Here is a 26,657-nt window from a genome sequence, read left to right as displayed (position 1 = left end):
CACATATGATATTGTTGTACCTGAGGCTGTCATTGTATATTGTATATACACATATGATATTGTTGTACCTGAGGCTGTCATTGTATATTGTATATAGACATATGATATTGTTGTACCTGAGGCTGTCATTGTATATTGTATATACACATATGATATTGTTGTACCTGAGGCTGTCATTGTATATTGTATATACACATATGATATTGTTGTACCTGAGACTGTCATTGTATGTTGTATATAGACATATGATATTGTTGTACCTGAGGCTGTCATTGTATATTGTATATACACATATGATATTGTTGTACCTCAGGCTGTCATTGTATGTTGTATATAGACATATGATATTGTTGTACCTGAGGCTGTCATTGTATATTGTATATACACATATGATATTCTTGTACCTGAGGCTGTCATTGTATGTTGTATATACACATATGATATTGTTGTACCTGAGGCTGTCATTGTATATTGTATATACACATATGATATTGTTGTACCTGAGGCTGTCATTGTATATTGTATATAGACATATGATATTGTTGTACCTGAGGCTGTCATTGTATATTGTTGTACCTGAGGCTGTCATTGTATGTTGTATATACACATATGATATTGTTGTACCTGAGGCTGTCATTGTATATTGCATGGACAGTATGATATTGATATTGTACCTGAGGCTGTCATTGTATATTGTATATAGACATATGATATTGTTGTACCTGAGACTGTCATTGTATGTTGTATATAGACATATGATATTGTTGTACCTGAGGCTGTCATTGTATGTTGTATATACACATATGATATTGTTGTATCTGAGGCTGACATTGTATGTTGTATATACACATATGATATTGTTGTACCTGAGGCTGTTATTGTATGTTGTATATACACATATGATATTGTTGTATCTGAGGCTGACATTGTATGTTGTATATACACATATGATATTGTTGTACCTGAGACTGTCATTGTATATTGTATATACACATATGATATTGTTGTACCTGAGGCTGTCATTGTATGTTGTATATACACATATGATATTGTTGTACCTGAGGACTGTCATTGTATGTTGTATATACACATATGATATTGTTGTACCTGTGACTGTCATTGTATGTTGTATATACACATATGATATTGTTGTACCTGAGGCTGTCATTGTATATTGTATATACACATATGATATTGTTGTACCTGAGGCTGTCATTGTATGTTGTATATACACATATGATATTGTTGTACCTGTGACTGTCATTGTATATTGTATATACACATATGATATTGTTGTACCTGAGGCTGTCATTGCATGTTGTATATACACATATGATATTGTTGTATCTGAGGCTGACATTGTATGTTGTATATACACATATGATATTGTTGTATCTGAGGCTGACATTGTATATTGTATATACACATATGATATTGTTGTACCTGAGGCTGTCATTGTATATTGTATATACACATATGATATTGTTGTACCTGAGGCTGTCATTGTATGTTGTATATACACATATGATATTGTTGTATCTGAGGCTGACATTGTATGTTGTATATACACATATGATATTGTTGTACCTAAAGCTGTCATTGTATATTGTATATACACATATGATATTGTTGTACCTGAGGCTGTCATTGTATATTGTATATAGACATATGATATTGTTGTACCTGTGACTGTCTTTGTATATTGTATATACACATATGATATTGTTGTACCTGAGACTGCCACTGAAGATACAGGACAGGAAGATTCCAGGTAGACCCGGCAGATGCCCCAAGATGTCCATCACAAACAGAGGAAGTAACTGCAAAACATAATACTGGTAGAGTTTTCGGAATGCGGATTTCATATGTTGTCTTCGTCAGGTAGAGGGGTCTTCGAGATGGAGGGTTTTTTAGGGTATGCTTGCATATATTGATTTTGAGAACAAGTCATTAGGCTATACCTGTTTATTCTGTTTCCGTAGACAGGAAATCAGGCCATACGTGTATGCAATGTTTTGAAGACATGACGTCAGGCTATACTTGTTTATATTGGTCTTGAAGACATGACGTCAGGCTATATTTGTTTATATTGGTCTTGAAGACATGACAGGAGGCTATACTTGTTCACATTGGTCTCTATGACAGGTCATCAGGATATACTTGAATGTTTTGTTTTGAAGACAGGTCACCAGGCTATACTTGTAAATGCTGGTCAGGTCAGCGTAAATTCGTCATGAAAGTATACAGACTATCTCACCCGGTCACTCCATCCACAAACTGGTAACGTTCTGCTGTAATGTATCTGAATCTACTCACCTCGTCCGTGTTGCTGATGATATTGTAGTGGAGGGGATGACAGTCCTTGTAGAAGGCGAAGAGAACCACCCCCACCAGGCAACACAGACTGACAATGACGACCAGCTGGACCCCGCTGAACCACATGGCTCTGGAAGAGAGAGCATGTATTGGTGCTTGTTGCAGGGTGTGTGTGAAAAGGGTGGTAACAGTGAAAAACATCGATTCTGTCTCGTACCTAACGATTTTTCTAACCGGCGTGATCATACACTGTAGGTAGGGAAAATGAATACGATTAGGAGGACACACGGAAAATGTCTTCTTTGCATTGGTATACAACATTGCATTCAGCCTTCAGAGTATATTATCTTATTTCATAAGTCACAGTTTTTAGTTTCAGGCAAATGATCATGTATCGCGACTCTTCAGTCTCCGGGAGTAAACCAGTTTCGAATAACCTGTAAGTTGGCATGAATTAATACAAATTACGGGTGTATTTACAGAACATAACCAACGCTTCACGCAAAACACATGCTGACCTTATTGACGACCAACTGTCATTTCACGGACTTACATTTGGGCCTTCCTGAGCGTGTGGCAGGCGAGGAACCGCTGTACCTGACTCTGGCTTACGGAGTAGTAGGACATCCACATTATCCCGCCCCCAACAACCACGGACCAGAAGGAGGCACGGGTTCTCGGGTCCACGCTGAAACTGTTCACGGAGGGGAGTCAAGATTGTTTTAACATATTCTGAGATATTCAAGCATCTGATTCACGAATTTTGAAACTTCTAGAAGAGCATAGATCCATTCAGCACAACCTGAACCAGCATGTCATCGAGTTTCAAGAAAACAATAATGGTATATGTAGCCTTGATCATCTTTACATGACAGTAGAGCAGTAGTCTGAGGACCTGGTTTCACCATCGATAACCAGCCTAGTAGTGTGTGGTAGTGGTAGTGTGACCAATGTTGGTGTTAGTAGACATCATGCTCACTGACGTTGCAACTGTTGCCACTGTTTGGTAATTGTAGCCATTGTAGCTGTGCTGTCCTCGAATTTTGTCCTGCCACACTATTGTGTAAATACTGTGCACTATTTTGTATTGATATGAAAACTTAGTTCATTTCATGACTCAATTGTAACATTGATTTGTTGTTTATATATTTCACGTCCTATTCTATTTAATACAGATTTCTTGTTAACTCGCCCAGTCCTCGGGTGCAGCATGTCGAGACGAGTATAGTCGCCCAGTCCTCCGGTGCAGTATGTCATGAAGAGTATAGTCGCCTAGTCCTCGGATGCAGCATGTCATGACGAGTAAAGTCGCCCAGTCCTTGGGTGCAGCATGTCATGACGAGTATAGTCGCCTAATCCTAGGGTGCAGTGTGTCATTACGAGTATAGTCGCCCAGTCCTCGGGTGCAGCATGGCATGACGAGTATAGTCGCCCGTTCCTCGGGTGCAGCTACATGACGAGTATAGTCGCCCAGTACTCGGGTGCAGCATGTCATGACGATTATAGTCTACCAGTCCTCGGGTGCAGCATGTCATGTCGATTATAGTCTACCAGTCCTCGGGTGCAGCATGTCATGACGAGTATAGTCGCCCAGTCTTCGGGTGCAGCATGTCATGACGAGTATAGTCGCCCAGTCCTCGGGTTCAGAATGTCATGACGATTATAGTCGGCCATTCCTTTGGTGCAGCATGTCATGACGAGTATAGTCGCCCAGTCCTCGGGTGCAGTATGTCATAACGAGTATAGTCGCCCAGTCTTCGGGTGCAGCATGTCATGACGAGTATAGTCGCCCAGTCCTCGGGTTCAGAATGTCATGACGATTATAGTCTGCCATTCCTTGGGTGCAGCATGTCATGACGAGTATAGTCGCCCAGTCCTCGGGCGCAGCATGTCATGACATGTGTAGTCGCCCAGCATGTCATGGCTCCTACAGTCATGGCACATGAAGCAGGGAGAGGCTGGAGATCTGACCTGACCCAAGGTCTCTGGTCGTGTGGTAGTTGTACGTTATCGGGACTCTCACCTGCCCGTCCTTGTCAAATACGGGGATATCGATGTATTTCATATCACATGTCGGGTGAATGTCTAGTTATCTTTCATCACCATCCTGATATGGGCTGCATTAGGTGTCGTTTCAAATCCAAGATGGGCTTAACCCTAAGATGTACCTGAATTTGCACTTTATTAAGTAAGCGTTATCCAAAATTTAACACTGTGTATTCTTGTCAGATGGGAACACAACGTTCGTGGGCCAGACAATCAGTTGTGGTACTTGTGCTTTTGGCGATGGACTTCATGTGTTGGCGATCCGAGGTCACAAATATTATGTTTACATATTGTTGATCAGAAACAGCAACACTGCTCTCCTTTTTCATTTTCAAAGCTGTCAAGATGAAACCACAAATAAGCAAAGTGACCCGTATAGCGTTGTTCTTACTCATGAAAGTAGATTCTGGAGTTTTCGCTTGCAATGTCCCAAGCCCGTCCAAATCCCCCGATGGTGATACATCCTTGTATAAAGACCGACAGAAGGCCCACGAGGATGAGCACTGCCTGGAAACTGTCCGTCCACAGAACAGCCTTCATGCCACCCTGATGAGGGATGGAAATAACATGTGGTAGTCTAAAACTGACAAACTTTATGGATAACAACTTGTTTAACATCTCTCCCCCCCTTTCATTTGTCAATCTATGCCTTTTCACCCATTGTCAACCCACTGCATGGCTACACCACGTCAATATCCACCCTCTTCGTTAATTACCTTGTTGTCTTGTTTTCCTTGTTACACTCAGTATATATACTTTGCCACCACTGCATGTTACATTCGTGCTTGACAACGGTACAAGAATCTGTATAAAAACGTCGCACTCTCGTAATAGTTGTTATCCAAAAGTTTGTCAATTTTGTACTTCCCAGCTTCTAAAATGCCACTCAAAAAAGTTATGTGGTAGTCTGATTATGTGAACTCGTCCGCATTTTAGATAGTAAACATATGAATGAACTCTACATTGAAGTGGAACTATATACTTTCATAACGAACGTGTATCAGCCAGGCATGTGAGGTATGTCATGATTTGATGGAACTTTAATACCACATGACACATACAAATCACAGTGAAATCACCATAGCTGTTACAGCAACACCAGAGATGTTAAAGCAATAGCAGAGGTGTTCCAGCAATAGCAGAGGTGTTACAGCAATAGCAGAGATGTTAGAGCAATAGTAGAGATGTTACAGCAATAGTAGTAATGTTACAGCAATAGCAGAGATGTTACAGCAATAGCAGAGATGTTAGAGCAATAGGAGTAATGTTACAGCAAGAGCAGAGATGTTACAGCAATAGCAGTGATGTTACAGCAATAGCAGTGATGCTACAGCAATAGTAGAGATGTAACAGCAATAGCAGTGATGTTACAGCAAGAGTAGAGATGTTACAACAATAGCAGAGATGTTAGAGCAATAGCAGAGATGTTAGAGCAATAAGAGTAATGTTACAGCAATAGCAGTGATGTTACAGCAATAGCAGTGATGTTAGAGCAATAGCAGTGATGTTACAGCAATAGGAGTAATGTTACAGCAATAATGTTACAATAGCAATGTTACAGCAATAGCAGAGTGATGTTACAGCAATAGCAGAGATGTTACAGCAATAGCAGAGATGTTACAGCAATAGCAGTGATGTTACAGCAATAGGAGTAATGTTACAGCAACAGTAGAGATGTTACAGCAATAGCAGAGATGTTACAGCAATAGCAGAGATGTTAGAGCAATAGGAGTAATGTTACAGCAATAGCAGAGATGTTACAACAATAGCAGAGATGTTACAGCAATAACAGAGATGCTACAGCAATAGCAGAGATGTTACAGCAATAGCAGAGATGTTGCAGCAATAGCAGTGATGTTGCAGCAATAGCAGTGATGTTACAGCAAAAGCAGTGATGTTACAGCAATAGGAGTAATGTTACAGCAATAGTAGTAATGTTACAGCAATAGCAGAGATGTTACAACAATAGCAGAGATGTTACAACAATAACAGATATGTTACAGCAATAGCAGAGATGTTACAACAACAGTAGAGATGTTACAACAACAGCACAGATGTTAGAGCAATAGGAGTAATGTTACAGCAACAGTAGAGATGTTACAACAATAGCAGAGATGTTACAGCAATAACAGAGATGTTACAGCAATAGCAGAGATGTTACAACAACAGTAGAGATGTTACAACAACAGCAGAGATGTTAGAGCAATAGGAGTAATGTTACAGCAACAGTAGAGATGTTACAGCAATAGCAGAGATGTTACAGCAATAACAGGGATGTTACAGCAATAGCAGAGATGTTACAACAACAGTAGAGATGTTAGAGCAATAGGAGTAATGTTACAGCAACAGTAGAGATGTTACAACAACAGCAGAGATGTTAGAGCAATAAGAGTAATGTTACAGCAACAGTAGAGATGTTACAACAATAGCAGAGATGTTACAGCAATAACAGGGATGTTACAGCAATAGCAGAGATGTTACAGCAATAGGAGTAATGTTACAGCAATAGCAGAGATGTTACAGCAATAGCAGAGATGTTACAGCAATAGCAGAGATGTTACAGCAATAGCAGAGATGTTACAGCAATAACAGAGATGTTACAACAATAGCAGAGATGTTACAACAACAGTAGAGATGTTACAACAACAGCAGAGATGTTACAGCAATAGTAGCAATGTTACAACAATAGCAGTGATGTTACAACAATAGCAGAGGTGTTACATCAATAACAGAGGTGTTAAAGCAATAACAGAGATACATTACAGGCATACATTACTGTACACTCACCTGTGTTCAAGGCATGCATTACTGTACACTCATCTGTGTTCAAGGCATACATTACTGTACTCTCACCAGTGTTCAAGGCATGCATTTCTGTACACTCACCTTTGTTCAAGGCATGCATTACTGTACACTCACCTGTGTTCAAGGCATACATTACTGTACACTCACCTGTGTTCAAGGCATGCATTTCTGTACACTCACATGTGTTCAAGGCATGCATTTCTGTACACTCACCTGTGTTCAAGGCATGCATTTCTGTTCACTCACCTGTGTTCAAGGCATGCATTTCTGTACTATCACATGTGTTCAAGGCATGCATTACTGTACACTCACCTGTGTTCAAGGCATTCATTTCTGTACACTCACCTGTGTTCAAGGCATTCATTTCAAGGCATTCATTTCTGTACACTCACCTGTGTTCAAGGCATTCATTTCTGTACACTCACCTGTGTTCAAGGCATTCATTTCTGTACACTCACTTGTGTTCAAGGCATGCACTACTGTACACTCACCTGTGTTCAAGGCATGCATTACTGTACACTCACCAGTGTTCAAGGCATGCATTTCTGTACACTCACCAGTGTTCAAGGCATGCATTTCTGTACACTCACCTGTGTTCAAGGCATGCATTACTGTACACTCACCTGTGTTCAAGGCATACATTACTGTACACTCACCTGTGTTCAAGGCATGCATTTCTGTACACTCACATGTGTTCAAGGCATTCATTTCTGTACACTCACCTGTGTTCAAGGCATTCATTTCTGTTCACCCACCTGTGTTCAAGGCATGCACTACTGTACTATCACATGTGTTCAAGGTATGCATTACTGTAAACTCACCTGTGTTCAAGGCATTAATTTCTGTACACTCACCTGTGTTCAAGGCATTCATTTCAAGGCATTCATTTCTGTACACTCACCTGTGTTCAAGGCATACAATTCTGTACACTCACCTGTGTTCAAGGCATTCATTTCTGTACACTCACCTGTGTTCAAGGCATACACTACTGTACACTCACCTGTGTTCAAGGCATGCATTACTGTACACTCACCTGTGTTCAAGGCATGCATTTCTGTACACTCACATGTGTTCAAGGCATGCATTTCTGTACATTCACCTGTGTTCAAGGCATTTCTGTACATCCACCTGTGTTTAAGGCATACATTTCTGCACACTCACTTGTGTTCAAGGCATGCACTACTGTACTCTCACCTGCGTTCAAGGCATACATTTCTGTACACTCACCTGTGTTCAAGGCATGCATTTCTGTACACTCACCTTTGTTCAAGGCATGCATTACTGTACACTCACCTGTGTTCAAGGCATGCATTACTGTACACTCACCTGTGTTCAAGGCATGCATTTCTGTACACTCACCAGCGATGTATACAGAGTGACCAGACATCCCACCGTCACAATGGACACCCAGAGTTCCATGCCGCTTACTGTAAAAGTCACGTTCAGCTGAATCACAAGGCAATTAACATTCATTTCCATATCGCTGAAGAGTAACAGTAAAGTATCATCAAGGCTTAATTACACGGACTGTTTTATCACATACTATGTATTTCGATATGGTTAATGGTTTCGGAAGCACAAACCTGTTTTCAGTGCAAGCGAAGGAGCATATAGCACGGTTCCCATGTAGGACATCTGAAAACAGATCAACGTCAGTATTCATTTGTGTTAAAACAAAGAGAACAACAGAGACAAGTATTGTTAACGAACTGCAGCTGACGTTAGTGGTGTTGCCGAAGCAAAACCATGACAACTGTGTCTGACTAACTCACTGGTTGGTGGATTGATAACCAACTTAACTAACCATCCACTCTCTCCCGCCCATCCTCTGTCACCCCTGAACGTGAACTTAAACACCTCCGACATGTCTTCACCCAACTTAACAACTATCCCACTAAACTTGTTAACCGTGTCATTCACCCCACCCACAACCCAGCACCTAAACCTACCACTAGCAAGCTCGACTCCGCCCCCATTCGCATCTCACTACCCTTCATCGGCAAAACTTCACACCACATCAGTCGCTTAAGCAGCATTAGACACTTACTTCTCCACGGTCAAACCTCTCAAAACTATCATTAAGGCAAACGGTAGGAAACACACTACAAAACAACAACAGCCTAAAGGTGGGATCTACAACATCAGCTGCGACTGTGGCAGCAACTACATTGGTGAAACATCCAGACCACTCAACATACGCACCAAAGAACACAAGACATCCACCGACAATGCAGACACCAAATCAGCCATTTCGGAACACATCATCAACTGGGACACTGTCAAAACACTTACAAACAACAAACATGATTACACTATTTCATCCCCATCAGCTTACAACCACCTAATTCACAAATAATTAATCCAAACAAACCACTCCAGATGGCCTCTTATTTACCTGCTTACCTTATCACTGGTTTCCCGTTATAATTAATCCCCTTCACCTTGGCTTCTGCTTAATTAACTCGCATTCACTAGTTGTCATGGTAATCCCGCTCATCTCATTTATGCTATCTCAGCTCATGTCATGTTATTGTAGCTCATCATGTAACTTACTTTGACGATTTGTTTTCCACCCTTGTTATTACTATTTCTTTATCTTATCTTGTATATAAACTGGTGTACCCCATCCTTCCCCCATATGCTTGAAAACGGTATAATAATCTATACTGAAACGTCGCTGTTGTGAAAATAAAAATGTTGATCATCCATAAAGTTGTGTCATCTCCAACCATTTGGATTCGTAACAAATTTCACTAACACACTGTTTGCCTTCACAGCCAAACAATTAACTCAATGTTTGCACACGTAATCAATTCCATCTTCTCTAAATCACTGTTTGGATTCATAACCAACCTATCTAACTGTTTGATGGGCATTCTAGAAGTTGGTGACTCAAAAATGAAACATACAACTTTATGGATGACAACTTCTTATTTATTACATAGAGTGACGTTTTGATGTGGATTCTAACATCGTTATCAAGCTAAAAGTGGATTTAGCTTGATAACGATGTAAGAATCTACATGCTTACCTCACCACTGGAGATCGATTTTTTCACGTAACTAAGTGTTTGGATTCGTAAACAGCCTAACCAACAAGCCGTTTGGATTCGTCACCAACCTCACTAACTCACCGTTTGGATTACCCAGCTGAATGATACCAACACTCTGACACTTCTCCCGTATCTCATGTGGATATACTGAAAGAGAAATGTCATACGGATATACTGAAAGAAACATGTCATGTGGATATACTGAAAGAGAAATGTCATGTACAAATACTGAAAGAGAAATGTCGTGTGGATATACTGAAAGAGAAATGTCATGTGGATATACTGAAAGAGAAATGTCATGTGGATGTAATGAAGGAGAAATGTCATATTGATATAATGAAGGAGAAATGTCATCTGGATATAATGAAGGAGAAATGTCATGTAGATATACTGAAACGGAAATGTCATGTGGATATACTGAAAGAGAAATGGGATGTGGATATACTGAAACGGAAATGTCATGTGGATATACTGAAACAGAAAAGTCGTGTGGATATACTGAAAGAGAAATGGGATGTGGATATAATGAAGGAGAAATGTCATGTGGATATAATGAAGGAGAAATGCCGTGTGGATATACGAAAGCAGAAATGTCAGCTGGATATACTGAAGGAGAAATGTCATGTGGATATACTGAAACAGAAAAGTCGTGTGGATATAATGAAAGAGAAATGGGATGTGGATATACTGAAGGAGAAATGTCATGTGGATAAAGTGAAGGAGAAATGTCATGTGGATATAATGAAGGAGAAATGCCGTGTGGATATACTGAAGCAGAAATGTCATGTGGATATACTGAAAGACAAATATCGTGTGGGTATAATGAAAGATAAATGTCATGTGGATATACTGAAAGAGAAATGCCGTGTGGATATAATCAAATAGAAATGTCATGTGGATATACTGAAGAAGAAATGTCATGTGGATATACTGAAAGAGAAACGTCGTGTGGATGTAATGAAGGAGAAATGTCATGTGGATATACTGAAAGAGAAATGTCATGTGGACATAATGAAGGAGAAATGTTACATGGATATACTGAAACAGAAATGCCATGTGGATATACTGAAACAGAAAAGTCGTGTGGATATAATGAAAGAGAAATGTCATGTGGACATACTGAAGGAGAAATGTCATGTGGATATAATGAAGGAGAAATGTCATGTGGATATAATGAAGGAGAATGTCGTGTGGATATACTCAAGCAGAAATGTCATGTGGATATACTGAAAGAGAAATGTCCTGTGGATGTAGTGAAGGAGAAATGTCCAGTGGATATACTGAAGGAGAAATGTCATGTGGATATACTATAAGAGAAGTGCCACGTGGATATACTGAAACAGAAATGTCATGTGGAGATACTGAAAGAGAAACGTCGTGTGGATATAATGAAAGAGAAAAGTCATGTGGATATAATGAAGGAGAAATGTCGTGTGGATATACTGAAGCAGAAATGTCATGTGGATATACTGAAAGAGAAATATCGTGTGGATATAATGAAAGAGATATGTCGTGTGGATATACCCAAGGAGACATGTCATGTGGACATATTGAAGGAGAAATGTCACTGATATATACTGAAAGAGAATTGTCATGTGGATATACTGAAACAGAAAATTCGTGTGGATATAATGAAAGAGAAATGTAATGTGGATATACTGAAAGAGAAATGTCATGTGGATATACTGAAGGAGAAATGTCATGTGAATATAACGAAGGAGAAATGTCATGTGGATATACTGAAAGAGAAATGTCATGTGGACATACTGAAAGTGGATATACTGAAAGATAAGTGCCATGTGGATATACTGAAAGAGAAAATGTCATGTGGATATACTGAAGGAGAAATGTTATGTGGATATACTGAACTACTGATTGGTTGTGTGCAGGTTTCACATCACAGTTTCTATTAACGTTTAAACTTTCAACATGTGACTCTGATGAAAGATAAATACACAACATAGTGTGTGAAATTGTCTATATAATTGCTATTGATACGATGTAATCTAATCTACTTAAATGCGGGTTACCCATATCCAGTAATCATGGTATGTACAACATGATAAAAAGGTTTCGCCTGACGAGTCCCGAGGACATCAATTCAAATGTGTATGTATAGACTATAAGTTTTTATTTATTATTTTTTTTTTTTTAACACTTTATTTTTTTACAATGGGTACATAATTAATGCATTTGTGGTGCATGTAAATATTAGAAAACAAGGCCATGGGTGGTAGATAATCCGTAGGCTATAAGAATACATTTGTTGTTGACATTTATGTGAAGAGGTTATGGCAAGATGACCAAAAGGTGGAGAATTTACCATAGTTGCAGTGCGAAAACGCAGCACATTTGTGCTATAATTTTCGTACCTACCTGGTATGTGTAGACAATGATATCTATTATAATCATCTAAATACCTGGTATGTGTAGACAATGGTATCTATTATAATCATCTAAATACCTGTAATGTGTAGACCATGATATCTATTATAATCATCTAAATACCTGTAATGTGGAGACAATGATATCTATTATAATCATCTAAATACCTGTAATGTGTAGACCATGATATCTATTATAATCATCTAAATACCTGTAATGTGTAGACAATGATATCTATTATAATCATCTAAACTTGGTATGTGTAGACAATGATATCTATTATAATCATCTAAATACCTGTAATGTGGAGACAATGATATCTATTATAATCATCTAAATACCTGTAATGTGTAGACAATGATATCTATTATAATCATCTAAATATCTGTTATGTGTAGACAATGATATCTATTATAATCATCTAAATACCTGTAATGTGTAGACAATGATGTCTATTATAATCATCTAAATACCTGTAATGTGTAGACCATGGTATATATTATAATCATCTTAATACCTGGTATGTGTAGACAATGATATCTATTATATTCATGTAAATACCTGTAATGTGTAGACAATAATATATATTATAATCATCTAAATACCTGTAATGTGTAAACAATGATATATATTAAAATCATCTAAATAAGTGTAATGTGTAGACAATGATATCTATTATAATCATCTAAATACCTGTATTGTGTAGACAATGATATCTATTATAATCATCTAAATATCTGTAATGTGTAGACCATGATATCTATTATAATCATCTAAATACCTGGTATTTGTAGACAATGATATCTATTATAATCACGTAAATACCTGCAATGTGTAGACCATGATATCTATTATAATCATCTTAATACCTGGTATGTGTAGACAATAATATCTATTATAATCATCTAAATACCTGTCATGTGTAGACAATGATATCTATTATAATCATCTAAATACATGTAATGTGTAGACCATGGTATATATTATAATCATCTAAATACTTGTTATATGTACACAACCATACCCACTATATCATCGAGTTGATTGTACAAATGGTTTGCGCATGTCTGGCATATATGTGAAAAGACTGGAATAATAAGATGAGCACAAACCCAATTATGACCATAAATAGGCATACATTTTCAGTCAAACCACGGGAAAATGGGATATATAAGGTCATTTAACTACTTTCGTCTCAGCAGACGCTCAGTCTCCCTGCAGTGTCTGTCAGCAAATTCACAGCTCGTCCCTGCAGAGACAACTAGAATGTCATGGCACGGTACCCCAACCTGGCTCAGTAGATTCAATGATCAAGCTGTTCACTTGAATAAAGACGTTGTTCATCCATAACGCTTGTCCTTATTCAATATGGATGAGAGTTATGTGATAACTATGATAATAGACCCCACACAAATATCAAAGAGGTTGTGTTGATGCATGACCGTCAGACCCGGATTCTCCACCACTTGTCAACGCGTGCAGGTCGACAGGGAAACTCGTTCACAATTATACTAGACGACAAAAACTTCGTCTTCAAACAGTGTTGTATATAGCGTCAGATCAGACAGAGCATATTGTATATGGGGTCACATCCAACGTATCTTATTGTGTATTGCATCACATCTGACCTATCATGTTGTAAAATGCGCCACAACAGACATATCATGTTGAATATTGTGAAAACATCCGATATATCACGTTGTATACAGCGCAACATCCAACATACCATGTTGTATATAGTACCACATCTGACATATCATGTTGTATATAGCACAACACCCGACATACCATGTTGTATATAGAGTCACGTCGGACCTATCGTGTTGTACATAGTGTCCTATCTGACATATATTGTATATAGTGTCACATCTGACATATCATGCTGTGTCTTGTGTCACATACAATGTGTATTGTATATTGCGCCACATCCGACGTATTGTGTTGTATATTGCGTCAAATATCCGTCCTATAATATATGTTCCCAGTGTTACATCAGTGCACCTACAGATACGTTAACTAATTAATCGTTACATGGCTAAAACAAAGATAGTTTTCAAAAGGGGAAACTGATCAAGACTTTACAAAAGCGGCTGCTGCATACACAGGTCAGGTTTGAATACTGGGAATAATGGATACCATTAATTTGAAAATTTCTTCATTTCATTCTTCCTTTTGGCAATGAAGCTTTCAACAGAATACAATATCTTGTAAAGTCTTTATAAAGTTATTGCATTTTAGAATGTTGTTTTTCAAAGAAGAGATATAAATATGTATTTTTGCTGAAATGATTATATGATTAAATAATGGGGTTTTACTTAAGGAACCAAAATAAACCAAAATATTTGTCAAATTAACTTTTTGTACGAAATTAAATAACAATATATCATAAAATAATCTTGATCCATGTAATGATTTCATGAAATTATTTGATAAGAATCTACATTCATGTCATAGTTATGTGATTTGTTATTGTATATTTCCATGATTCAGGTAAAATATTTAGAACATATCTATAATCTAATTCTGTCCCTTTTATTTAATATTACTTTTCAAAGATTAAACAAAACAAAACCTTCTTCATCACAGATGTCTTTGATGGTTAATAGTCCCTTATTTGTCCAATGTCTGATATAATGATTTTGGTATTAAAATTATGATTAAACCATAACGGCTGTGCTAAAATTTCATCAATGTTAGAACAATACATATTCCATGCATTCAAAGCATCTTTCCAATTTGGATTATGAATATTAGCAAATATTATAGAAGTTAGCACCAAATTTCATGATATCATGTAAAGGAAAATTGCATGGATTGCATATTGATGATTTTCTTAAATAAAGTCTCATGTCAAATAGTTTAGTGTATTTAGGGCCTTCGGCCCACATACAAATATACATGTGTATATAACATATAATATACAGTAAAAATACATACAATTGAGAGAACAAAATGACAGGTTATTGTAAAAATTCGTTCTTGCGTTTTAAATTGCTTAACAGTACATTTCTTAGTCTCATACTATGTTTGATAAATAATGACAGATTAAGAATATCATTATCATTTTGAGAAGACATTAAGGATGAAAAAACTAGCTATAGAGCAGGTGATTTTGACAAAAACGAGTGTGGAATGTACTTGCTTCTTAGAATGGAGTAGGGTGAACAGACTAGCATAAAGTGGATTTCATTCTCAACTGCGGATTTACATAACGGACAAATTCTCCTGTTCTTATCTATGGACATTTTCCTGCCTTTGTTTATCATTAAATCTAACAAACCAAGTCTAAATTTGATAAAAATATTTCTTAAATATTTAGAATATTAAACAGACAAATATTTTTCAGGCCGAAGTAAACTTATAAATGTCCTGTAGCAATCATACCTTTAGCTGTCGTGAAGGGTAGAATTCCAATTCTGATAGAACATATCAATAGCTTGGTATTTAAATTTATATAAAAAGAGACTGAGATTTCCAATAGTCTGGTTCATCCAAATAAAACCAAAACCATGAGAGAACAACATGTTTCTTACATGGGATGCCCATGTAATTTTACCGATATTGTCTAAATGTAAAAGCATATTATATGCTAGCTTGGGAATTCTATTTTCATGCATACCAATAAGTTTTATCCAATATTTAAAATTTCAAGCATCTAATCTGAGAATTGATATATATTGTGTGTCTTCCACATTCGCCGTAAATGATACAGTTTGGTGTAGATAATCTAACGGATAAATATCTTTTACATGCTAAAAGGTGAAGTATTTCTAAACAATCATATCTTTGATAACCCCATATATTAGATCCATATAACATTATGGGTTGTATCTGCGAAGAGTTTAAAATATATTTTAGGCGAGGTAATTCCAATTTTACATGAAACAGACATAACGTTGAATAGGGCTTTCTTGGCTCTTGACACTAAATCTTTTATGCTTTTAGAAAAGTTCATTGTATGGGTAAACAAAAGACTAAGATATTTATAATGACTATTAATCTTAAAGGTCACATGCAACGTAAAACACAACTTTGCAGATTCTGATACCTTTCGGTATGGACTTACCGAAACAAATCATCAAAAATGCAAATTCATCTTATAAAGTTGAAAAATATCGCGATGAAAAAAACCGCGCAAATTCGTAGTTCAAACGATTCACCAACTTTCTCCCAGCGTTCGGGGGAATTGAAGTAGTTTCAACAGCTTGGCTGCGCTCATAGCACGTGCGCAGTGAAATAGGTTCGCGCAACTTGGAAGCGGCTTGTTCGGTGAATATTCGGTGAAGGGTTTGGTTAGAGCTATTTTTCTAATGTTTTGTTCATATTTCACAGGTGCGAGCTTTTTATATGTTATTACAACAGAACAGAACAAAATATGTTATTATCATCATATGTTATTACAGTAGATTACCGATTTAACTGTTTATATAATTTCATTTGTCTATTTCACCACATGTTCATCTTACCGAGCCACTTTCTCTATTCGATACATAAAAGCAATGTCATTATTTAGCGTTGACAGAATTTCTAACTGTGATATAGATATGTCGTTGTCACAGACAAAACTCAATGTCTTGTTTTATTGGCACCTATGTGTCTGCCTGCCCGTCTGCTAATGACAACATTCAATACACAATTTCAATCACTGACAGAATGCAATTTGAACTTAACACCTATCAGGCTATACACCATAAACAAAACGCATTGATTTATGGCCCGAGTTCGGTCTCTGTCACATTATGTAATTACTGAGACAGGCAGGTGTGATACTTGTACACATGACATGTTATGATGTCTGTTGATTGCAAAATGTTATACACAAATAATGAGAATGTATTTACAAAACCCAACATCTCTATATATACACACACAATGAGCGGTGAGGGCATCTGCAAATGAACCAGCCGTGCACACCCACCCGCTCTGACTGGGTTCGGTATCCCGGCTGCCTCGTTTCTTGGGAAGTAAACCCAAGTACAAACATTGCACTTTTGATTTGAGATTGTACGCTTATAATTTTGTCTTTATGGTTTTTTCATAATCAGCAATGTGTATTATATGTCATGAATAAGTGATAATTGTGTTTTAATTATGTTTGATGTTTTGGTTGCATGTGAAATTTAAGATGCATCCCATTTGGTACCCACTTTTCATTTACGGATAACGAACCACCCCTTCTGAAAATGACAATATTTGTTTTGTTGTAATTAACCGATAACTTCCATTCTTTTGTATAACGTCCCAAAATATTAAGTTGATTTTGTAATCCTACAATAGTGTCTGAAACTAAAATGACATCATCAGCAAAAAGTAACATTAGTATTTCAATCATATCCGGGAACATCTGAATACCATGTTTTCCATTATTAGCAATATCGTAATACAATTCATTAATGAAAAATGAAAATAACATTGGGCTTAAAATACATCCTTGTCTTAATCCGACCGGACAATCAAAATAATCTGTAAAATCATCACCACACCCCACACATGATTTTATATTAGAATACATAGACTTTAAAACAGAATACATTTTCCCTCGTATTCTAGTCTTTAGCAGACAATACCAAAAGGGAGAGAGTGGTGTTGTCAGTTACGAGATCACTCTCGGAGTCAGTACTTGCGGTGTCATTGTCGATAGATCCTTGTGAAATAATAACCGGGCTTCGGCTGCTGCCCTATGGGCGTGCCAAACGAGAAGGCGTCTTGCTTCTGTTACGTGAAGAGTCGGTCGCCGGTTGCCGCTTGCGTTGACGTGTTTGAATCTGACTACGTGTGTACTCACTGGAATCTTACCGGTTCCCTTAGGGGCTTTTAACTGTTTTCTCTGTCGTGTCGTCAAGTCGCTGGAAATTCCAAGTCCATTCTCCTTGAGGACTGGTATCGATTTCAGAGCGCGGACCTTATCATCTGACAGTGCGAGTTTCACAATGATAGGACGTGGTTTAGTTGCTTGTTGATGATCAATAAATCTTTAAGTTCGGCATTAAATATAATTCCCAGAACATCAAATTCATTTTTTCGCCATTCATTATTCAAATCCTGACATAGTTTATCTCCACAGCCTGTTTTTGAACCAATCCAGATTGCTTTAGTCTTATCAATATTTATTTTTAGTCCTGACATGTTATAGAAGGTATTAATTGTATTAACAGCAGCATAAAGACATTCTTCTGTACTACTCAGTATCATCTTCATTTTGTCCAAATTTATACTCCGTATCAACAATCACTATACCTTTGATATTTTAAATGTCTTATCATGTCTTATCATGCATCCAAGGATTTCAGCTACAAAAAGGAAACGATATGGTGATATTGTCTACAGCCCCGTTCATTTGAAAAGAATTCTGAGAGATGTCCATTTTGAATAACACAAGAAGTTGTATTATAGGTTAGGATATTTATCCAGCTAATTTTGGGGACCAAAACCAAACTTTTTTAATACCAAGTTGATAAAATCTTTAGAGACAGTATCAAATGCCTTTTCAAAATCGATCGAAATTAATAAACCTGGGATGTCTCTTCTTTTTTTGTTTCAAACATTATGTCACACAGTAATCTTGTGTTTTCGCTTAATATTTCTACCAGGTATAAAACCAGTCTGATTTTCATGTATAAGAGAGTACAGGGTTGTTTTTAAACGATTAGAAATACAAGTACTTACTATCCTATACAGTGAATTCAATAAAGTTATTGGTCTCCAGGTTTTTAAAAGGGTTCTGTTTTTATTTGGTTTGGGTATACATGTAATGACACCTCTTTTCATTGTAAAAGACATTTGATTCTTATTTGAAATATCTTTAATGAATCTATAGATCCAATATTTAAGCTCTCTCCAAAAATATTTAAAGAAATCTATCATAATTTCCAACTACTCCAGGACTTTTGTTATTTTTAACAGCCAATTTTATTTCTTCCATGTCAATAACTTTTCTAATTTGTTTCTAAGATGGTCACTAAAAGTGGGAAGTTCAGACTTTTTTAGTTGGTTATACAATGCATGACAAACAACTACACAAGACAGCAATGAGTTGAGTTGTTGGTTCAAACATCAGAAGGAGCGGCCGTGTGTGACAAAAGATGAGCACATCCATCAAAGCCATCGTCCCCGCTGAATTTATATTGTTTTGCAGCCGCAGTTGCATCGCCATGACAGTTATAATTGTGTAACAATGAAGCAGCAACATATCGTCAGTCACGATTTACATCGAGACAATGTATAATTCAATGAGTAAAGAAGAATTACTCAAAGCCAAAACATAGGCGATTACTATAAGATGTCAAGCATCTTTACTGGTCAATGCACAACAAGGCTGATATTAAACTGCTTGACTATATTCGTTCATCTTACTATCATTATGGGTATAATCAAGTTCCCAAAGTCTGATTATATAGAGGACAACTGTCTGAGCCTCTTGTGCCTTTATCACAGAGGACTATTGGATGAACACCTGTTACGACAAGAATGTTATATTCCTAGACAGTATGTATTTGGATAGTTTGCTTTCTAATTCATAATTTCGGCTTGCATTTCAGTAATATATATGTAAGACCTGTACATAAAAAGCTCCATACATACCACCATGCACATCGCACTCATACATGTAGGTTTACATTATAAATGTTGGGCTTCTTTTGTCACTGAAACATATTCCATCTTACTTTGCTAGAGTTTGTCCAATCATTGAGTTGCCGAAGACCAATCGTAACCTGGACTCGAAACATATTTCTGAACCTACAGGAAAGATAAATGAATACATGATCATCTCAGAATCACGGTATAGAAGTCCGTGTTTGATTGTAGGTTATTCCTAAATGATTAACACAATGTATGTCGTCTGTGTCAGCTGGTTTCATGATAAACGATTAAGACAATGTATGTCGTCTGTGTCAACTGGTTTCATGATAAACTATTAACACAGTGTATGTCGTCTATGTCAGCTGGTTTCATGATAAACGATTAACACAATGTATGTCGTCTGTGTCAGCTGGTTTCATGATAAACTATTAACACAATGTATGTCGTCTGTGTCAGCTGGTTTCATGATAAACGATTAACACAATGTATGTCGTCTGTGTCAGCTGGTTTCATGATAAACGATTAACACAATGTATGTCGTCTGTGTCAGCTGGTTTCATGATAAACGATTAACACAATGTATGTCGTCTGTGTCAGCTGGTTTCATGATAAACTATCAACACAATGTATGTCGTCTGTGTCAGCTGGTTTCATGATAAACTATTAACACAGTGGATGTCGTCTATGTCAGCTGGTTTCATGATAAACGATTAACACAATGTATGTCGTCTGTGTCAGCTGGTTTCATGATAAACTATTAAGACAATGTATGTCGTCTGTGTCAACTGGTTTAATGATAAACTATTAACACAGTGTATGTCGTCTGTGTCAGCTGGTTTCATGATAAACGATTAACACAATGTATGTCGTCTGTGTCAGCTGGTTTCATGATAAACTATCAACACAATGTATGTCGTCTGTGTCAGCTGGTTTCATGATAAACTATTAACACAGTGTATGTCGTCTGTGTCAGCTGGTTTCATGATAAACTATTAACACAGTGTATGTCGTCTGTGTCAGCTGGTTTCATGATAAACGATTAATACAGTGTATGTCGTCTGTGTCAGCTGGTTTCATGATAAACTATTAACATAATGTATGTCGTCTGTGTCAGCTGGTTTCATGATAAAATTAACACAATGTATGTGATCAGCTGGTTTCTGAAACTGAATCTTACATCGAAAACTGTACATAGTACAGTTGCCCATCATCAAGTTACATGTAATGACAATGAGCCTATGAATAGACAGTGGTATTTGTTAAATGCATTAGCAATTGGCTCTGCGCGGAAAACTATGTTTTTATATCGTCATGAAGCTGTATGCGAAAACCCAACCTGAATAATACGCTAAAATTGATCTGATTCCTTTTGGACGACCGGGCTGGAGGCTGAATGTGAATAGCCGGCGTATAACAAACAGATGGGGAAACATGTGAAATGTTCATTGGAGATACGCTTGTACAATGTTGTTTTGCATTATAACGACATTAATTCTTCCTGCAATATTTTTCGTTTTCATGCGTGTTTGTTGTTAGAAACGACCGCAGCGTTCATTTATTTTCACTGTCTGTGGGTGACGTTGTGTCAGTTGGGGCGCTTGTCTTCATGTGTTTCTCAAATCCATAGTTTAATGTCTCCAACCAGCTCAAACGGTAACCGTTGTAAGGCAATCACTATCAATCTGTCAACTCAAGCTTCCGGGGCTTCATACTCTGATCAAACCTGACGTGTCAACATCACACAACTGTTTAAGAGACTGCTATGATCCGTTCTTCTCATCCGTTTCCCTTAGATCTTTCAGTGACATCAAGCACTACAGGTGAAGAAACATTACTCCATTTTATCCTTGGAAGACAATGTGCCATCCAATTTGATGCCAATACAATTGTCATGATCCGTGTGTAGTATGTGTAATGACTGTGGTGGGGGCATCTTGTTATGAGCAGATACGCACTGTAAATGTCCATCACCACCTGACTGGTACTGCCGTGAAAAGTGACATTTAAACTGACTCCGAGTTCTCACTACAATATCCTTGTTGCAAATAAGTTGACATAACTCTCTCTATATTTACCTTCATCATTCTGCATTTTCATAAACTTGTATGTGTAAAAATATCTATAATCTCTATAAGAAGGAACTTAAGATGATAACCACACGTTCTAAAGATTTGGCGCATAAACAGATTGTTACACATACCAATATAACTTTCAGTAAGTGTTGCCGCCTATGGGCATAGAATGGAATAATTGCAAACTTTAAATCAAACCTGAGTGAATACATGGACATACGATTCCATGATGACAGATGACCAATTGACAGATAACCATTGTGACGCAGTTAACGTTGGTTGTTTACCTCGTACACGCTTGTGATCCCGATGTTGTACAGCACAGGGTTGAACACGTGGGCAGCTCCAGCCACTGCCAGCACCATCCCCAGAGCCAGCCACCAGAACATCGTGTTGTAGTTGTAGATTTCTGCCGGAAGTCCTAGCAAGGTCAAGGCCGAAAGGAACGTCACAGCCAAGGACAAGGATACCGGAAGTACCCCCATACTTCTTCCTGCCACCAGATATTCAGCTGGATCGTGATCCTTCTTGCTTTTCATTGCAAAATATAGTCCAATAAATAACATGACAGAAAGTGTGCTGGCAAACACAACAAAGTCCACCACCCCCAGGGTCTTTGTCTCTCCAGTCTGGGTGCTGTACGACGCCTCCATTTTGTCTCTCTGTGATAGTCACGTTCTGCTTGAAATAAGATTGACACAGAATAGAACAAGGAAGAGAACTAAAGAAAACTGAACTTCAATATATTACAACATGGGATTTCAGCATGCATGAAATATCTAAAGAGGCTAACTCCATGTTTTTGAGAATGTGTTTTAACGGTGCAAGTACGTACACACTATACATGAGTGTGTAAATCTATCCCTATGAGAAGTATTCTGTTGAGGACAAATGCAAGCAGATGTTTCAGCGTCATCAGCTAGATAGGTACGACCTGAACATGTGTTTCACTAGCATGTGGAGTGGCATATTCACTTTTCCGATGACGTTACCAAGGTTGATACAACTCTCATCGCATCATGTATTCGTGCCCGGAATACAATGCCATGAAATCGTTTACCTCAGTGGTACAACAGTAGCCAGAAGAGCATATCACTGCCTACACCTGATACTACTTGCTTCAAGTACAGAACACGCATTGTCTGTCGGTAACTGGAGTCGACATGTACAATCAGAGACTCAGTCTTACCTCGCCGTTCCTACAGTACTTCACAGTGACCGACCACTCACGACACTAGTAGGCTGGACGAGATGCGAGGATGCAGTGAATGCACTATGTAGTCACAGCGAGTCATAGTGCTCATACGTAGAGCGAGCTATTTTTACATTTATGGAAATTCAGATAGGTCATAAACACCCCGGGTGATGGTCCTATAAACGAGTGAGTGAATTAATATTTAAGCGACATCGGTCCCATAAAACGTAGGCATAATTAATACATATATGTACAAAAAGCATAGGTCGGAAAACGGATCACTTAGATATGCAATTCACGGAGAATAAACAAAGTTTTTGTCAACTTTTTAAATCACTAAAATATAGTAATGTTGAATGTGATGCTATGAATACTTTATTTACAAAACTGAAGAGAAGCTGTAGCACGGCATGTTGACAAGAAATGCTATTCTGTCGAACGAGGGACCACATTGTGCAGAATTGCAAGCCTGACACTGAGAAGTATGGACATAGGTTTGAAGCTTACTACAATAGGGGGTTTATGCACTACATCCTGATATCAAATTTTCAAGATTAGACTCATAGTGACGAAAAACAATTATGTACCAAAGCCTATTCGTCTCCCCTCGCCGCCATCTTTGACGATTTGTATGCCGTTTCGGGAAATATGACTGCCGTGTTGGGATGCTATGAATGTCGTTTTGTACGCTCGGCGACCGTTCTCGCGCGCTCTTGTAGCTGATACGCGAGTTTCGTTTCCATTTCAAACGATTAGTCTTCCATTACAGATGTATTGTTTCGGGTTTAGAGGATATGGTTGCAGTTTTGGTGATTTTTGTTCTGTTTTGGTGTATATGAGTCCAGTTTTGATGATTTGTTCACCGTTTGTATGGTAGGCCTGGGAATACAATGCCATGAAATCGTTTACCTCAGTGGTACAACAGTAGCCAGAAGAGCATATCACTGCCTACACCTGATACTACTTACTTCAAGTACAGAACACGCATTGTCTGTCGGTAACTGGAGTCGACATGTACAATCAGAGACTCAGTCTTACCTCGCCGTTCCTACAGTACTTCACAGTGACCGACCACTCACGACACTAGTAGGCTGGACGAGATGCGAGGATGCAGTGAATGCACTATGTAGTCACAGCGAGTCATAGTGCTCATACGTAGAGCGAGCTATTTTACATTTATGGAAATTCAGATAGGTCATAAACACCCCGGGTGATGGTCCTATAAACGAGTGAGTGAATTAATATTTAAGCGACATCGGTCCCATAAAACGTAGGCATAATTAATACATATATGTACAAAAAGCATAGGTCGGAAAACGGATCCTTAGATATGCAATTCACGGAGAATAAACAAAGTTTTTGTCAACTTTTAAATCACTAAAATATAGTAATGTTGAATGTGATGCTATGAATACTTTATTTACAAAACTGAAGAGAAGCTGTAGCACGGCATGTTGACAAGAAATGCTTTTCTGTCGAACGAGGACCACATTGTAGAATTGCAAGCCTGACACTGAGAAGTATGGACATAGGTTTGAAGCTTACTACAATAGGGGGTTTATGCACTACATCCCGATATCAAATTTTCAAGATTAGACTCATAGTGACGAAAAACAATTATGTACCATTGCCTATTCGTCTCCCCTCGCCGCCATCTTTGACGATTTGTATGCCGTTTCGGGAAATATGACTGCCGTGTTGGGATGCTATGAATGTCGTTTTGTACGCTCGGCGACCGTTCTCGCGCGCTCTTGTAGCTGATACGCGAGTTTCGTTTCCATTTCAAACGATTAGTCTTCCATTACAGATGTATTGTTTCGGGTTTAGAGGATATGGTTGCAGTTTTGGTGATTTTTGTTCTGTTTTGGTGTATATGAGTCCAGTTTTGATGATTTGTTCACCGTTTGTATGGTAGGCCTGGGAATACAATGCCATGAAATCGTTTACCTCAGTGGTACAACAGTAGCCAGAAGAGCATATCACTGCCTACACCTGATACTACTTACTTCAAGTACAGAACACGCATTGTCTGTCGGTAACTGGAGTCGACATGTACAATCAGAGACTCAGTCTTACCTCGCCGTTCCTACAGTACTTCACAGTGACCGACCACTCACGACACTAGTAGGCTGGACGAGATGCGAGGATGCAGTGAATGCACTATGTAGTCACAGCGAGTCATAGTGCTCATACGTAGAGCGATCTATTTTTACATTTATGGAAATTCAGATAGGTCATAAACACCGCAGGTTATGGTCCTATAAACGAGTGAGTGAATTAATATTTAAGGTCACATCAGGCACATCGGTACAATAAAACGTAGGCATAATTAATACATGTATGTACAAAAAGCATAGGTCGGAAAACAACTAGATTATTACATATGCACTTCTAAAACTAGTCTGTAACCTTACAAGTATAACGTGTACAAGTAACAGAATATATAATACGGACTACAGCTCACCAGCAACCAAATTAAGACAACTGGGGGCGAATGGGGCGTAAATTACCTCTGCTACCTGCGTGGTACCCAGGGGGATTCACGCCATCCCTTAAGTCGCTGGCGATTGTTCAAGACTGTGGTAGATGTAACTTTTTTTAAATGACACGAACTTACAGTACCCTCCCAAGATATCCACTACGATAAATAAATCAACATTGCCAAGAAACCGACATGCTTGACTGTAATTTCATCGCAAGGGACAAGATGGCGGATCCTCACCTTTCATGGATCAGTACGTATCCGTGTCCGTGTCCGATCAATAACACGCCACCGCCACGTAATGGCAATCAGGCTGACAATCTTAGAGAGGTGTTGTGTTGCATGTCACTACAAACGCTCGGCTGTCATTTCCCACTCTTCATGCATGAGATCTCTCCTGATATGTGTCGGCTGTCATGTCCCACTCTACATGTGTGATGACATGTTTACACATTGTACATAAGGTGTTAGAAGTGGTGTCACAGATTTTGAGAGCCCGTCCTTTTGGTCAGAACCCAGATATCAAATATGTTCAGCAGTAAGGTAGGGGAAGTGTTGATATGAAGTGAAACTACAGGCGCACTTACTAATGAATGGCAACGAATTCAGACTAGGTTTAGACAAGACGCATATTGTTTGGGATCAAACGCTCGAACAGACTTTAGTTTACTTTTAATCATGAAGGACGTATGTATTCATCACGCGACGCTCCCACAACGCAAA

At 38.1% G+C, this 26,657-nt stretch overlaps 1 protein-coding gene across 1 annotated transcript in view; it reads right to left on the bottom strand.

The window, feature by feature from the left end:
- LOC124281244 (sodium/iodide cotransporter-like) overlaps positions 1-26,157 on the bottom strand; it is a 32,906-nt gene extending 6,749 nt beyond the window's left edge. Inside the window, exons 1-9 of the mRNA XM_046717272.1 lie at positions 25,963-26,157; positions 22,545-22,935; positions 10,301-10,366; positions 8,751-8,802; positions 8,527-8,594; positions 4,754-4,908; positions 2,870-3,010; positions 2,317-2,446; positions 1,732-1,820 (exon numbers count right to left, since the gene is read on the bottom strand). Of these exons, the coding sequence (XP_046573228.1) occupies positions 1,732-1,820; positions 2,317-2,446; positions 2,870-3,010; positions 4,754-4,908; positions 8,527-8,594; positions 8,751-8,802; positions 10,301-10,366; positions 22,545-22,910 (1,067 nt within the window). The 5' untranslated portion in view covers positions 22,911-22,935; positions 25,963-26,157. The remainder of the gene's footprint in view (positions 1-1,731; positions 1,821-2,316; positions 2,447-2,869; positions 3,011-4,753; positions 4,909-8,526; positions 8,595-8,750; positions 8,803-10,300; positions 10,367-22,544; positions 22,936-25,962) is intronic.
- Between the last annotated feature and the right edge of the window lie 500 nt (positions 26,158-26,657).

This window comes from Haliotis rubra, unplaced genomic scaffold, assembly GCF_003918875.1.
Source record: "Haliotis rubra isolate DU_JTF1 unplaced genomic scaffold, ASM391887v1 Scf281, whole genome shotgun sequence".
Lineage (NCBI taxonomy): Eukaryota > Metazoa > Mollusca > Gastropoda > Lepetellida > Haliotidae > Haliotis > Haliotis rubra.
This window is presented reverse-complemented; position numbering and strand designations above follow the sequence as displayed.